The sequence below is a fragment of the Equus quagga genome, chromosome 13, assembly GCF_021613505.1.
Source record: "Equus quagga isolate Etosha38 chromosome 13, UCLA_HA_Equagga_1.0, whole genome shotgun sequence".
Taxonomy (NCBI): Eukaryota; Metazoa; Chordata; class Mammalia; order Perissodactyla; family Equidae; genus Equus; species Equus quagga.
The window spans coordinates 89179354-89195053 of record NC_060279.1 but is presented as its reverse complement, the minus strand read 5'-3'; the positions used below and the strand labels follow the sequence as shown (position 1 = coordinate 89195053).

Genomic DNA, 15700 nt, shown 5'->3' with positions numbered 1-15700 from the left:
GGAGTCTGACCCTGAATCCCTCTTGATGGAGCAGAAGAGAAGAACTGTTCCCTCTTTGAGGGAAGGGGGTGCTTCCTCTGGCCCCTTGGTTCCCCTCTTTCTTAAACCGTCCCCACAAAGAGAAAGAGAAAAATACAACTCCCATGAGGCTTTGGAGCTAGAACAACTGGAGGTAGTCGAGGAGGGCGCCCCGACGCTTGCCGGGAGTTGTAGTTCTCCCGGGCCGCGTCACGCCGGCGTCGACCACCCCGGCTGCCCGGGGGAGGGGCGGGGCCGAGCCGCGCGGGCCGCGCTTTCCTTTGTGGACGTGGCGAGGGGCGCCCGCAGCCCGCCGGGCCGTCACAGGCCCCGCCCCATGGGGCCCTCCTGAGAGCTCATTGGTCGGGGGGCGTGGCCTTGACGCTGCCGGGGGCGTGGCCTGACTGGAGAGCTGCCAAATTGGGCATCTTTTCGGACAACGCAGAGGGGAGCGTGGGGCGCGAAGTGGAGCTGGATAGATAACAGGGTAAAGGGAGGCGGGGGCGGGTGGCCTACTCAGGGAGGGGACTGTTCGGGTCACTCGGGTCGAGGATTAGGGTCCAGGCTGGAAGCGACGCCCGGGAGCCTGCCTGATTCCTCTCTGGCCGCGACCCCGCCCTGCACTCTGCGGGGGAAGCGCGCCACGTCTCCCGCTGGACTCCCCCCGCTTGCGGCTCTGGGACCCCTCTGGACTCCCTCCGAAGATTCGGTCCCCACAGCTGGTTTTATTCCTGAAAACCCCGCCCCGCTTCTCTCCCATCCCGGGCCCTTCTTGAGCCCAAAACTTCGCAGCCAGCTACCATCTCTCTATCCCGTTCTGGGTCCCCCTCTCCCTCCCTCCCCATCCTCTTGCCCCGTCTCTGTCTTTTTTCCTGTGATCCCTGACTCCTAGCTTCCGCCACTCCCCAGGGACTAATGATGTGGCGCCCATCACTTCTGCTGCTGCTGTTGCTGCTCAGGCGCGGAGCCCAGGGGAAGCCGTCCCCTGACGCCGGCCCTCATGGCCAGGGGAGGGTGCACCAGGCGGCCCCCCTGAGCGAGGCCCCTCACGACGACGCCCATGGGAACTTCCAGTACGACCATGAGGCTTTCCTGGGACGAGAAGTGGCCAAGGAATTCGACCAACTCAGCCCAGAGGAAAGCCGAACCCGTCTGGGGTAGGCGAGAGATGGGGGCTGGGGAGTATTCAACGTTGTAATTTTAAACAAGGAGGTCGGGGGACGCCTCAGTGAGAAGGTGATATTTGAGCCATGTGAGTATATGGGGGAATAGCGTTCCAGGCAGAGGGAAATGTAAGTGCAAAGGCCCTGAGGCAGGAGTGGGCCGGGTGTGTTTGAGGAACACTGAGGCCCATGTGGCCAGAACCCAGTGAGTGAAGGGAGTGGGTGGGAGGTGATGGCAGAGAGAGGACAAACCTTGTGCAGGGTCTGTGGAGGCATAGTGAAGATTTAAGCTTTACTCTGAGTGAGACGAGAGCCGAGGGAGGGCTCTGAGCAGGGGGACGACGTGAGCTGACTTAGGTTTTAACAACATCCTTCTGGTTGCCATGTGGGGAATAGACTATAGGGAGCAAGAAGCAGGGATCCCAGTGAAGAAGCAACTGCAATAGTCCAGGTGGGACACTAGAGACGATGGTGGCTCGATGAGGGTGGAGAGAGCGGTGGTGGCCGGGGCAGCTGGCTGGGAGATAGTGCATGGATGGGGTTGGGTGAAGGAGGGCTGGGCAAGGATGATAGGCTGCCACATTTGGCACTTACTGCAATGCCAGACACTGTTCTAAGTGCTTTCATCTAGTCCCCACCACCACGCTGTGGGGTAGGTCCTATTATTTATCCCCATTTTACAGAGGGGGAAACTGAGGCACAGAGGGGTTGAGTGACTTGCCCACGGCCACACAGCCAGCAAGAGGAGGCTGCAGGATTTGAACCTAGACTACCTGGCTGTGGAACCCACGTTCTTAACCACAGCTCGAACCTCAGGGTAGACTCAGGGTAGAGTGTCAGTGCTGGGGACAGCGCTGGCCTCCGAGCGATCAGAGCAGAGACAGCCTGGCGCGGGAGGGGCGGCGTCCTGCGCAGCGGCGTCTTGGATTCGGCCCCGGGGACTTAGGGACGGTGACAGGGAGGAGGGCTCCATGTGGGCTCTGTTAGCCGCTGGGCGAGGGCACAGACCAGAGGCGGGGAGCGGCCAGGGGAGGGGGGAGGGGCCTGGGAGCCTACAGGCGCGGCCCGAGGGGAATGGGCGAGGTGGGGGCCTAGGGGGGCTTGACCTGTGATGCAGGGGAGCCAAGATCAGGCTGGAGCACAGAGAGGAGGCCGAGCCCGCGGGGTTGAGGGCCCTGATCCCAGGGCCATGCCTGGGAACGGCAGCGGGAGGGGAGGGGAGAGGGGAGGGGCGCAGCATGGGGCGGGGCTGGAGGGAGAGGGGCCTGCAATTGACGCGTGCGGCCAGGGAGGGGACGCAGCAGGGGCCGGGGTTAGAAGGGAGAGGGGCGCCCCTCAGAACCAGGGGACAGGGGCCGGGCCTGAGACGGCGAGAAGTCGGGGGCGCGTGTGGCCGTGGCAGTCGGAGTTCATAGGGAGTCTGGGGACAGGGACCCTGCGGGCGAGGGGCGCGGCAGGGCTTCCAACTCGGTCGAGCCAGAGGAGGAGCACGTGCGGGGTCGAGGGGCGGGGCCAGAGTGGGGGGTGTGGTCCTGGATTGTAGGTCCTTGGATTGCAGCCACAGGCCCGCTGCGTCTGGGAAAGGGCCTGGGAGCCTGGATTGACGGGGTGGAGCCTTGTCGAGGGGCGGAGCCTGCGGTGGGCGAGGTCCCGAGATTGACAGGCGCCTCTCCCTGGTGCGCCGGCGGCTCGTGGACGGCATTTTCAGCCCTATATGGGGGTGTGTCTCGAGTGGGGGCGTGGCTCTGCCTGAGGGGCGGAGCCCGGGCGGGGGCGGGACGCCAGGGTGGGCGGGGCCTGAGGCTGACTGTGCCCCGCCCCGGCTCGCAGGCGCATCGTGGACCGCATGGACCGCGCGGGGGACGGGGACGGCTGGGTGTCGCTGGCCGAGCTCCGCGCGTGGATCGCGCACACGCAGCAGCGGCACATACGGGACTCGGTGAGCGCGGCCTGGGACACGTACGACACGGACCGCGACGGCCGTGTGGGTTGGGAGGAGCTGCGCAACGCCACCTATGGCCACTACGCGCCCGGTACGCGGGGAGACCCCCGACCCCTGCTCCCCACACACACCGTGAACCCGACCTTTTTGACAGCCTCATCCTGAGAATGTTTAGCCTGTTAACCAGAATCCCTGACCTTTGACTTCCGACCCTTGACCAGGGTCTGCCCACTTCTTGGACCCCATCACCCTGAAACCCCCAATCCCTGATCTCTCGCTTCTCATTCTGGCCTCCACGACCTCTATAACTCTGTGACTGGGGGACTTCAGATCCCTGACTTCTACTTCCTATGCCCTGTCATCCTGACCCTTGACCTCTGACCTCTCATCCTGAGAACTCCAAAGCCATTTACCCTGACTCTCTGGGTTCCTTCCTCTCCGTCCCCACACCCCGGCCCTGGGCCCTCCACTGTTCTTGTTCTCTCCCTCCTGGACCTTCACTCCAGCCTCCCCGTCCAGCCTGTCCCTCATATGTCCCCAGAAGGATCTTTCCACACGAGAGGTGACCCTACCCTCCTCTGCTCCCACCCCCCCCCATGCTCCCCAGGGCCCTCAGGAGACGGTCCCAGCTCTTCAGCTCAGCCTGGCCCAAACCCTGGCTTCGTTTTCCTGCCTTTTCTGCTCCAGCCAAGTGGATCTTCCGCAGTTTCCCTGAACTCACCACACTCTTCAAACCTCCGTATTCAGCACATACTGTTCCCTCTGTTGAAAATGCCCTTCCCTCCTCTCTGTCCAGCAGCCTGTGTCAGGATAACCTATTGTACCAGAGGGTGGCTTTGGGGTCCAGCGGGCCAAGGTCAACTCACAGTGCGTCCTTCCTGGCTGCGTGACCTGGGGCCACTCATCTCCTCGCTCTGGGAGTAAGCTTTCTCCCTCACACAGTGAGAATAAACGCAAAAACTCACTTGACTTGCTTTTTGTGAGAATTAAATGCAATCTTGTCAGTAAAGAGCTTGGCATAGAATAAGGTAGCTAATAAATGCAAATAATGAACGTACACTAATTATTATTAATTTGGTAGAGGTCTCCCTCCCTCCCTGCCCTGAGGTAGAGCCGGCTGTCTTGTTCCTCAACCGGCCTGGCGTGCCCTCCACGAAAACACATCTGACTGGGACCCCTCCCGCCCCAGGTGAAGAATTTCACGACGTGGAGGACGCCGAGACCTACAAGAAGATGCTGGCCCGCGATGAGCGGCGGTTCCGGGTGGCCGACCAGGATGGGGACTCCATGGCCACTCGGGAGGAGCTGACGGCCTTCTTGCACCCTGAGGAGTTCCCCCACATGAGGGACATCGTGATTGCTGTGAGTGGGGGCCTGGGGAACCCGCTCCCTGCTTCCCACCTCCCTCCTGGGACCCAGGCTTCTGATGCCAGGCCTGGCCTCCCCTCGCTTACCCTGTGGGATCCAGTCACCTGGTCCTCAGCACCTTCCCCAGGGAACCCAGGCCACAAAGGCAGGTCAGTGGAGGGTAACATCTATGTCCACCCCCCTCCCCGCCGTGTCTAATCTCTCCTGGGCCAGCCTCTCCCTTCCTGTGCTCACATTTGGGATCCAGGCCCCCCAGCCAGCCCTCAGGAAAACCACATCCCCCCAAAGAGCCTTGAGGAGCCCTAATCCTGTATGAACCCCAGGAAAACCCCAGCCCCACACATGGAGTGTCCATTGGAGGCTGGCCCCCATCTTATTTATTCCTTTATAATTTTTTTGGCCAGTTCCTTCTCTATTCTATAGTGGAAGGATTTTTTTCGCTTTTTTTTTTTCCAATAGACTAATTTTTAGAGCAATTTTAGATTCATAGCACAATTGAGCAGAAAGTCCAGAGCTTTCCCAAATGCTGCCTGCCCCCACACAGGCACAGCCCCCCAAATAGCATCCCCCACCAGAGAGGTACATGTGTCACTGTCAGTGACCTTTAGTGACACATCCTTATCCCCCACGGTCCGTAGTTAACATTAGGGTTCACGCTTAGTGGAAGGATTTATATCCACTTCTATCACACCTAACTTTTCACAAATTATTTTTAAAATGTAATATATGTGTTTCTCAAATAGGTAACATATTGATGTGGTTAAAGGCCCAAAAGATGCAAAAACGGTGACCAACCTTCTGCCCTCCCCCGCCCCCCCCCACCCCCCAGTACCACCCCACAGGTAACCCCTTTCTTGGGTCTCCACTTCCAGAGCTGCTTTGAGCATCTGTGGCCAGGCTGTTAGGACCAAGGGCTCTGAGGCCACAAAGCCTGGGGTTTAATCCCGGCCCTGCAGCTTCCCCGCTGTGTGACCTTGGGCAAGTGATTCAACCTCTCTGGACCTGAATGTCCTCATCTGTAAAATGGTGGTACTGATAACAATCTGTACGTCGAGGGTGTTCATAGGGACTAGATGAGTTAATACATGTAAAACTGTAAAATTGGCCTATAGTCAATGTTCACTATGTCACTTTACACACACGTGTCAATATAGCTACAGGATAAAACTTCTAGGAGCGCCCCATAATGTAGTGGTTAAGTTTGTGCGCTCTACTTTGGCAGTCCAGGTTCTGGGGTTCAGATCCCCGGTGTGGACCTACACCACTCATCAGCCATGCTGTGGTGGCATCCCACATAGAAAAGTGGAGGAAGATGGGCACAGATGTTAGCTCAGGGTGAATCTTCCTCAAGGAAAAAACGAGGGAGATTGGCAACAGATGTTAGCTCAGGGCTAATCTTCCTCAGCAAAACAAAACAAAACACTTTTAGGACTGGAATCACTGAATCAACAGGATGTGCATTTGTAGTTGTGTTAGAAATTTCTAAAATATTCTATTGACTTGATGTGTTCTTCGAAGTGGGGCTTCCAGCCCATTCTGAAGACGACTGAGATCCAGACAGGAGAGATGTCATTAACCCAGGTTCCTGGAACCCCGTAGCCTCCCTATCCTACAAGGCTCAACGTCCCTCCTTTATGGCAGATAGTGTAACACCCGCTTACTCTCCTGAGTTGAGATTATTTAACAAACCCAGACTGAGCATGCCCTGTGTGCCAGGCAGCCTTCTAGCATCTTTACTGCATTACCTTGATTTAATCGTCATGGCAACCCCATGGGGGTGCGCTGTCATCTTCACTGTACTGATAAGGACAGTTAGGCACAGAGAGGTGAAGTGACTTGCCCGAGTCACCCAGACAAGAAGTGGCACAGCTTGAATTCAAACGTAAGCAGCTGAATCCATGGTCTAAACCAGAGGTCAGCAAACTGTAACCTGTGGCCGAATCCGGCCCCCAGCTTGTTTTTGCAAATAAAGTTTTATTGTAACACAGCCACGCCTGTTTGCTTACATATGCTAAAACGGCAGAGTTGAGTTCGTTTGACAAAGACTGTACAGCACGCAAAACCAGAAACATTTCCTTTCTGGCCCTTTATAGAAAAGTTTGCTGAGCCCTGGTCTAAACTCTGCTGTCATCTCTCACTTTTTTTTTTGGTGAGGAAGATTGGCCCTGAGCTAACATCCTTTTGCCAATCCTCCTCTTTTTGCTTGAGGAAGATTGGCCCTGAGCTAACATCTGTGCCCATCTTCCATTTTATGTGGGATGCTGCCACAGCATGGCTTGATGAGCGGTGTGCAGGCCTGTGCCCGGGATCCAAACCTGCAAACCCGGGGCTGCCGAAGCAGAGTGCGTGAACTTAACCAGTACGCCACTGGGCTGGCCCCTCCTCTCTCACATTTGTGGATAGAAAGCATAACCTCCCCACACACACGATTTCAAAACAGGACTATTAGCCCGAACTGCACTATGAAGGAGAAACTAAAGGAAAGTCACTTATAATGATGATAGGAATTTCAATATGCAAGTGTTGTAGAGTCGCCAGATTTAGCAAACAACACAGGACATTCCATTGCATTTGAATGTATAACAAAAAATAATATAAACAACACATAATTCTTTAGTGTAAGTATGTCAAACACAATGTTTAGGACATACTTATATTTAAAAAATTATATATCTGAAATTCAAATGTAACTCCGTGTCCTGTGGTATAAGTATGTTCCCAATATTGTGTGTGAAATACTTACACTAAAGAATTATTCAGGGGCTGGCCCGGTGGTGGAGTGAGTGGTTAAGTTCACATGCTGTCCTTTGGTGGTTCTGGGTTCACGGGTTTGGATCCAAGGGATGGACCTAGCCCCACTCATCAAGCCATGCTGTGGTGGCATCCCCCATACATAATAGAGGAAGATTGGCAACAGATGTTAGCTCAGGGCCAATCTTCCTTACCAAAAAAAAAAAAAAAAAGAAAGAAAGAAAGAAAGAAAGAACTATTAATTGATTATGAAAGTCGAACGGAATTGAGCATCCTGTATTTTATCTGTCAACCCTAAAATGTTGGAGCACGACGTTGCTAGAAGCCATAATGGAGGGTCAGAGGCCTGCACCGTCTTACAGGGAGTGAGTTTGAATGTAAACGTGGGGATCAGAAACCATTTGCTCAAGAAGCGAAGAAAAACCAAAGAGCAGAGGTATCGAGTGTGCGTCAAAAGGTCCCCCCAGTACGTGGTGCTCAGAAGTCAAGCGGGGTGGGGGTCGGGGCTCTGCTGAATGGAGAGAGGCTGCAGCCCCTGCAGAGCGTGGGCGGCGCGCGGGGAAGTCGCTAGGGACGCAGGACGGCGCTCCCGGTGTGGAACCCTGCGCGTCACTGAGCGTCCGGGTCCGCTGCCCACACGCGCCAAGTGCAGGTGGGGCTCGCGTCCTCCTGACACCCAGAGAGCCCCCCGTTTTCCCACACGTCCCCAGGACGGTTAGGCCCCGCGGAGACTGCGCCACGGCCCGCCCCACAGCTGCCCCAGAACGAGATTCCCCGAGGGAAGGTCGCATCCTGACCCCTGAGGTCCAGCCCCCTCGGGAGCCAACCCCGATGCCTTTCTCTCCCCAGGAAACCCTGGAGGACCTGGACAAGAACAGAGACGGCTATGTGCAAGTGGAGGAGTACATTGGTGAGTGGGACCTGAGTTCCTCCCCGAGGACGCCTGGCCCCCCCTGAGCATGGGCTGCAGCCTGATGTGTGTCACCCATAAGGGAGCAATGGCCCTCTGAAGTGGCAGCAAGGGTACTGCTTGAGTCCATGCAGCCACCAAACATTTATTGAGCACCTACTGTGCACCAGGCCCCAAAAGCATTTATTGATCACCCACTGTGTGCCAGGCCTGGCAAACATTTATTGAGCGTGTGTATTTGCTGGGCCCAGCAAATCTTTATCAAATACCTACTATGTGCCAGGCCCAGGAAAGATTTATGGAGTACCTTCTGTATGCCAGACCGGGGGAGCATTTATTAAGCACGCACTGTATGCCAGGACCAGTAAACATTTATTGAGCACCTTGCATGTCAGTGGTTGAGGATAAAGCAGAGAATCTCACAGACCACGTCCCTTCCTGGGAGGGTCTGGAATTTCTACAAAATTAGGGGCTGCATTTGCTGGGGGTGGGGAGTCAGGGAGCCCGTCTTGAACCCGCATTTGCACAGCCAATGCTGTGTCTCCTGTTCCTCGGGATGTTGGGGAGCCCTCACGACACCCCCAAATTCCCCCTTGGCCCTGCCTCTGTCCCTGCCCTCGGGGGCAAAGAATTTCGTTGACGGGAAAGCTATGAAGCATGGAAGTCTTTAGAGTTTGAAAATATTTTTTCTAGAATGTTGTTGTGGTACAAACCTGTAGACAAGGCATTTTTATTTAAGCATAATTTAGTTTTTTACATCTGCGAGAAAGATAGAAGTTTTTTTTTTTTTTTGCTGAGAAAGAACTCGAGCATCAGAGGTGAATAATAATGGTAGCTGACACACCGCCACTCACCCTGTGCTCGGTGGCTGACATCTGGTAAATTCATTTAACCCCCACAGCAGCCCTATGGGATGTGTATTATCACCCCATTTTACAGCTCAGGAAGCTGAGGCCCAGAGGGTAGATATTTGACGGGGGTGGGGCAGGACTTAAGTCCAGGCAGGCCGACCCCAGGGTCCCGCCCTGACCCCTAAGCTGCTTCCCTTCCCCGTGGGGTTCTGGGGACACGGATGTGGGCAGGCCCCTGGGACCCGCCCCAAAGAAGTGCAATTTCTCAGCTGTTTGTTGAGAGGTGCAGGGACGGACGTGAGCGAGGCCCTGACCCAGGCTGGGGGGGTGGGGGTCGGGGAAGGTGGGAGAGTGGGGATGCGCTGTGCTCAAGGGTACAGGCTCCAGAGCCAGCCTGTCTGGTGCCCACCTGCCCCCTCCCAGCCATGTGACTGTAAATGAGTCCCTTTCTCTCTCTGAGCCTCAGTTTCCTCATCTGTAAGTGAGGGGAGTAGAGCACCCACCACATACAACCACGTATGGTCAACCCAGAAGCCCAACAATGGATGGATGGTTAAACAAAATCTGGTATGTCCATACGGTGGAATATTACTCAGCCATGAAAAGGAATGAAGTAGTGATACCTGCTGCACGATGGTGAGCCTTGAAAATGCTGTGCTTAGTGAAAGAAGCCAGACACAAAAGGCCACAATATTGCATGACTCTATTTCTATGAAATGTCCAGAATAGAAAATTCAGAGAGATAGGAATCAGATTACTGGTTACTAGGGACAGGGAGGGGGGGATTAGCGAGTAACTGCTTAATGGGCCTGAGGTTTCCTTTTGGGGTGATGAAAACCTTCTGGAACTAGATTGCGGTGGTGGTTGCACCACTTTATGGATCTATGAAATGTCACTAGTGATAAATTTTATGTTATGTGCTTTTTAACCACAATTTTTTAAAGCCCGCACAACACCCATCTACCATTGCCACCATTTCCTATAAGAAATGATGACTTAGGACCATTTAAAAAAAAAAAAAGGGGAAGTTCTGCGCTCCCCGAATATTTCATGACAACCTTGTGACAGCTCCCTGGCCAGGCATTCTGTCCTAATTGTCATGGGTTTGCATCTGATGTAAAAAGACTTTCCAGGTTGTAATGTCTTCCAGAACCGTCTCCAAGCCAGCCCCTGGAGTGGAGTATTTTTCAGCCATTTGCAAATAATTGAAATCAATGAGAGGCTCCCACAATCTTGAGGGAGGTTCTTAAAAGGAGATGAAGTATTCTATGTCTAGGCTTTACCGTATCTCCTGTGATCTGGCCAGAAAACTCTTCACTCCTTCCTCCTTAATATGGAGTGCTCCGGGGTGCCAGGCACGCACCACACCGTGCGTACAGTATTTCATGTGTGTCTCCATCACCTTGATGGATCATTCAGTCAATCGATGAAATAATCCATCGATCAAGTCAATTTCACGTGAAGCATAAGGATCACCTGTAAACCGGGTTTCATTATTAATCCCGCTTAAATAGAAGAGAGTTGGGTTGCCCGAGGTCAGGAAGGGTCCCAGCCGGGATGGTGGCCCCAGTCGGCCGGGGACCGCCCCTGACGGCGCCCCCTGTTGCCCCGACCCCAGCGGACCTGTACTCGGCGGAGCCCGGGGAGGAGGAGCCGGCCTGGGTGCAGACGGAGCGGGAGCAGTTCCGGGACTTCCGGGATCTGAACAAGGACGGGCGGCTGGACGGCAGTGAGGTGGGCCACTGGGTGCTGCCGCCGGCCCAGGACCAGCCTCTGGTGGAGGCCAACCACCTGCTGCACGAGAGCGACACGGACAAGGTGCGCGGATGGGGCCGCGCAGGCGCGCTGGGGGCGATGCTGGCCCCGGGGTGCTGGGCTGCGGGGTCCCTGATTGGCCGGAGAAAGAAAGAGGGACAGAGACTGAGAGATGGCGGGGCAGGAACAGAGACCCAAGGGAGGAGGGGACGGTGACCCAGAGAGACGGGAGAGACTTGGGGAGGCCATCTTTAGCTTCAGGGAGGGGCTCCCAGGCCGGGCCCCTTGTCGACCCCTCTGACCTCTGCGCCTCCCTCCAGGACGGGCGTCTGAGCAAAGCTGAGATCCTGAGCAACTGGAACATGTTCGTGGGCAGCCAGGCCACCAACTACGGCGAGGACCTGACGCGGCACCACGACGAGCTTTGAGCCCCAGCGCCCACTGCAGCCTTGTAGCCCCATGGGTGACCCGAGGAGGGGCCCCGGGCCAGCCCCTCTCCCCATCCAGCCCTGCAGGATGCCGACGCAGCCCCCGTGTCCCCCTGCCCCTGGGCTGCCACGGACTCACTGGGTCAACTTCTCTGCTGGAGACACTACAGTCCCTCCCAGCCCTCTCCACCTGCCACAGGGGCTCTCACGGCCCCCAAGGGTCAGAGACCACCCATTTCTCACTGGCAGAATCTTCCAGCCCAGATCAGGGGCCCCTACCCCAAGCTCAGCCTCAAAGAGCCTCCACTAACCACCCCAGCTCCAAATCTGAGCCTCATACCACATAGAAACACTTCCCCCACCCGTCACCCCACCCGGCCTCAGCCCTGCACTTGCACCGCTGGGCGGGCCCAGCACTGCCCCCAGGACACCTCCTCTCTGCCAGGGAGGCAATAAAATTGAGTGCTGGGGCCTTGGCTGTGTGTCTGAGAGGGTGACAGGGGCCCTGGGGAGGAGTTGGGGGCTGTGACTGGGAAAGAAACATGCTGGGAGTTGGGGGGACTGTGGGCTCAAGGAGGGGACAAGGCTTTAGAAAAGGGGGCAGTGAGGAGTGGTCCAGGCAGAGGGAACAGCAAGTGCAAAGGCCCTGTGGCAGGAGCAGGCCTGGTGTGTGTAAGGATCAGCCAGGAGGCCAGTTTAGCTGGAACAGAGTGAGCGGAGGGGAGAGGGTGGGAGGTGAGGGGAGAGAGGCAACTGGGATCAGGTCATCCAGGGCTGTGGGCAGGTCATCGTGGTCCCTGTTTGGTGGGACAAGAGAGGAGAAGAAACCCAGAGGGAGGCAGAGACCCAGAGAGATGGGGACAAAGTATCCTGAGCAGAGGATGGCCATGGGCTGACCTGGGTTATAACACAGTCTCTTTGTGCTGAGTTGGGCCAGGAGCAGAAGAAGAGAAGTTACAGGCATTCTGGAGAGAGAATGGCCCATCATTTCCTCCTTCTGCAGCCCCATGACACTCACTGGTTAAATTCACCTTTAGGCTTGAACATGCCCCAGTTCTGTCCCAGCAATTCCACTCCTGTTGCCCCCAAATGGGAACATAAGAATAAGGTCACCAAAATAAGGTTTGTAGTAGCTTTATTCGTAGTAGTTCAAACTGGCAGCAGCCCGCGTGCTCATCCACAGGCGAAGGGGTAGCTGCATCGTGGGTCTGCCCCTAGAGGAAGCTGCAGAGCACGTGCAAGAGTGATGGCCTGGAGGAATCTCACGAAGATTATGCAAAAGAAACCGGACCCAGCAGAGCACAGGCCAGATGATTCCATTCAAAGGAAATTCAAGAAGAGACAAAACTCACCTAGGGACCAGATGTCAGGACAGGAACAGGCCTGAACTTGCTCTGGGTGCTGCTTCCCCCCGGGGGGTTCAGCCTGTGACAATTCATCCAGCCGGCCTTGCGTGATGTGTGTACTTTTACACCCAATAGACTTCAAAGTTTGCTTTCCAAAAAATCCCCCAGATTTTTAGGGCAGTGAAACTACCCTGTATGATAATGGTGGATAGATGTCATTATACATTTGTCAAAACCCGTGGAATGTACCACACAAAGAGTGAACCCTAATATGTGTACGCACTTTAGTTAATAATAATGTATCAATGTTGGCTTGCCAATGATAACGCAGTATCACACTATTGCAAGATGTTAATAATAGGGGAAATTGGGGGCGGGGTAAGGGGATCTAAATGGGAACTCAGTACTTTCCATTTGTTTTTCTGTAAACCTAAAACTGCTCTTAAAAATAAAGCCCATTAATTTAAAAAATCATAAGCACATAAAATAGAAAAAAAACCAAAAACCCTTATAGGTCAAGTCATAGATCTCCCATATTTTCTTTTTCCCTCTTGGGGAAAAAGATGGAAATAACCCAGGGTGAGACTGTAGACTGATGTGGGGAGAACAGACATCTTAACAATATTCAGTCTCCCAATCCATGAACATAGTATGTCTTCCCATTGATTTAAGTGTTGAAATTCTCTCAGCAACGTTTCGTGGTTTTCAGACTAAAGATCTTATATCTTTTGTTAAATTTATCCCTAAGTATTTTGTGTTTTTTATGCGATTGTATATGAAATGTTTTTTTTTAAATTTTTTTATTTTTTCCTTTTTCTCCCCAAAGCCCCCCCGTACATAGTTGTGTATTCCTCGTTGTGGGTTCTTCTAGTTGTGGCATGTGGGACGCCGCCTCAGCGTGGTCTGATGAGCAGTGCCATGTCCGCGCCCAGGATTCGAACTAACGAAACACTGGGCTGCCTGCAGCGGAGCGCGCGAACTTAACCACTCGGCCACGGGGCCAGCCCCTATGAAATGGTTTTTTAATTTCATGTTCCAATTTCTTGCTTCTAGTATATAAAATACAATTATTTTTGTCTATTAACCTTGTATCCCATGAACTTGCTAAATTTATTAGTTCTAGAATATATATTCCACTCTTTTTTATTGTTTTATTTCTCCACTAAGATTTCTTTTTATTTGTTAGAAGTATATTTTCTTTTAGGTTCTTGGCCATAGTTATAACAGCTATTTTTAAAACCTTTTCTTATTCCAACATATAGGTCATTTCAGAGTTGGCCTCAGTTCATTGATTGCCTGTTCTCTTGAGAATGGGTCATATTTTCCTATTTCTTTCTATTTTGAGTAATTTTAGATTGTCTCCTGAATACAGGGTAGAAACTCTGGAGTCTGTTATGCTCCTCTCAAGAGTATTGATTATTTTTTTTTTCTAAGCAACCCATTAACTTGATTGAACTCAAACTATGATCTCTGGAAACTCTGTCTGTCCTGTAAAATTTGTAGCTCAAATTTCAGTTCATTTTTTTTTTTCTTTTTAGGTTTAGCTAAGCTTCCTGGAGTGTCGCCCATGCAGGTGTGGCTCCAGGTCAGCTAGATATTTGAAATATCTATTTGAGATATAGGGTTTATATGAAATATTTGGCATGCTCTCTCTCTGGCTTTCTATTTTCCAGGATTTCTCCCTCACTTTCCTGTGACTGTGGTGCTTTGAGCTGGGAAGATTGTGCATTTTCCCCCGGCGTTTTGGCTGCCCCTCATGGTGTAGACTAGAACCTACCCCAGGCTAAAAGCCATACAAAGGAGAAACTCACCCACTGCCTTTCCTTTTCTCTGAGTGTCAATTCCCCTCCAATTTCTCCTTGCGTTTGTTCACTTTCCAGTGAACAAATTATTTCCGCTTTAAATAACTGTTTTCTGTTTTACCCACAGTTTATAATTATATCTGTGGGACTGTTGGAATTTGAATCCAATTATATCTAACTCCAAGCTTTTAATTATGATAACAGACAGCCCCCTAGTGGCTGGAGGTGGTTTATGGAGAAGTAGGACAAATTTATAGATCTCTAGGGGCTACACGTTTGAAAACAGTTTTGTTTTGTTTTGTTTTGCTATCAAAATAACACTGACACATAGCAACAAATCACTTGTACAGAAAAGCCTGTGTTGGAAAACTACCGGCACCCCGTCACCCTTAGTGCCCCTCCTCAGAAGTTCTTTTTTTTTTTTTTTTTAATCTTTTGCACGTTTTGTTTATTTTTAAACTTTGGCAACATACTCAGAGGATACAAAATTCTAAATATACAAGATGCTTTATACTAAAAACGAAGTCTTCCTTCCACCAAGCTGGCTTCCTCACAGGCAGCCAGTCTTTCCTTCCAGGGAGAAATTTGCATAGATTGAAGCAAATATGTGCAAATTGTTTTTCTTCTTTTTAATAGAAATGATAACAGATGACTAACAGTGTTTTTACCTTTCTTGTTTCTCTGTCTCTCTCTCTCTCTCTTTTTTTTTTTTTGCTGAGGAAGATTCCCCCTAAGCTAACATCTGTGTCCATCTTCCTCTATTTTGTGTGTGGGTCACTGCCATAGCATGGCCACCAGTGAGTGGTGCAGGTGTGTGCCCAGGAACTGAACCCGGGCCACTGAAGTGGAGCACCCTGAACTTAGCCAGTAGGCCATGGGTCCAACCTCTCTTGTTTCCTTAACAATGCTTTTTTTTTTTTTGAGTCAGAATCTTCTGATTTAAAATTTTTAAAAATTATTTTTTTCATTGAGCTAAGAATATATGTATATATATTTGAGGAAGATTGTCCCTGAGCTAACATCCGTGCCATCTTTCTCTATTTCGTATGTGGGACATCACCCCAGCATGGCTTGATGAGTGGTGCATCCATCGACACTAATTCCAGAACATTTTCTTCACCCCAACAGTAAACCAGCACCCCTTAATTAGTGCTCAATTCCCTCCTCCCCCAGCACCTGGCAACCACTAATTCACTTTCTGTCTCTATGGATTTGCCTGCTGAACATTTTCTATAACAGGGGTCATACAATATGCGACGTTTGTGTCTGGCTTTTCACTTGGCATACTGCTTTTCAAGGTTCATCCGCATCGTGGCATGTATCAGTACCTCACTCCTTTTAAGGGCTGAATAGTATTCCATTGTAT

At 52.5% G+C, this 15700-nt stretch overlaps 1 protein-coding gene across 2 annotated transcripts; it reads left to right on the top strand.

The window, feature by feature from the left end:
- The first annotated feature begins 357 nt into the window (after nucleotides 1-357).
- RCN3 (reticulocalbin 3) lies at nucleotides 358-11656 on the top strand. 2 transcript variants are annotated; one of them, XM_046680186.1, is made up of 7 exons: nucleotides 358-505; nucleotides 928-1175; nucleotides 3012-3214; nucleotides 4235-4485; nucleotides 8092-8152; nucleotides 10622-10821; nucleotides 11079-11656. In XM_046680186.1, the coding sequence occupies exons 2-7, from the start codon at nucleotides 934-936 to the stop codon at nucleotides 11184-11186; spliced, it is 1065 nt and encodes a 354-aa protein (XP_046536142.1). In that variant the 5' UTR covers nucleotides 358-505; nucleotides 928-933; the 3' UTR covers nucleotides 11187-11656. The 2 variants fall into 2 exon arrangements, with proteins under 2 accessions (XP_046536142.1, XP_046536143.1); XM_046680187.1 differs by having other exon boundaries at nucleotides 359-505; nucleotides 4313-4485.
- The last annotated feature ends 4044 nt before the right edge of the window (nucleotides 11657-15700 follow it).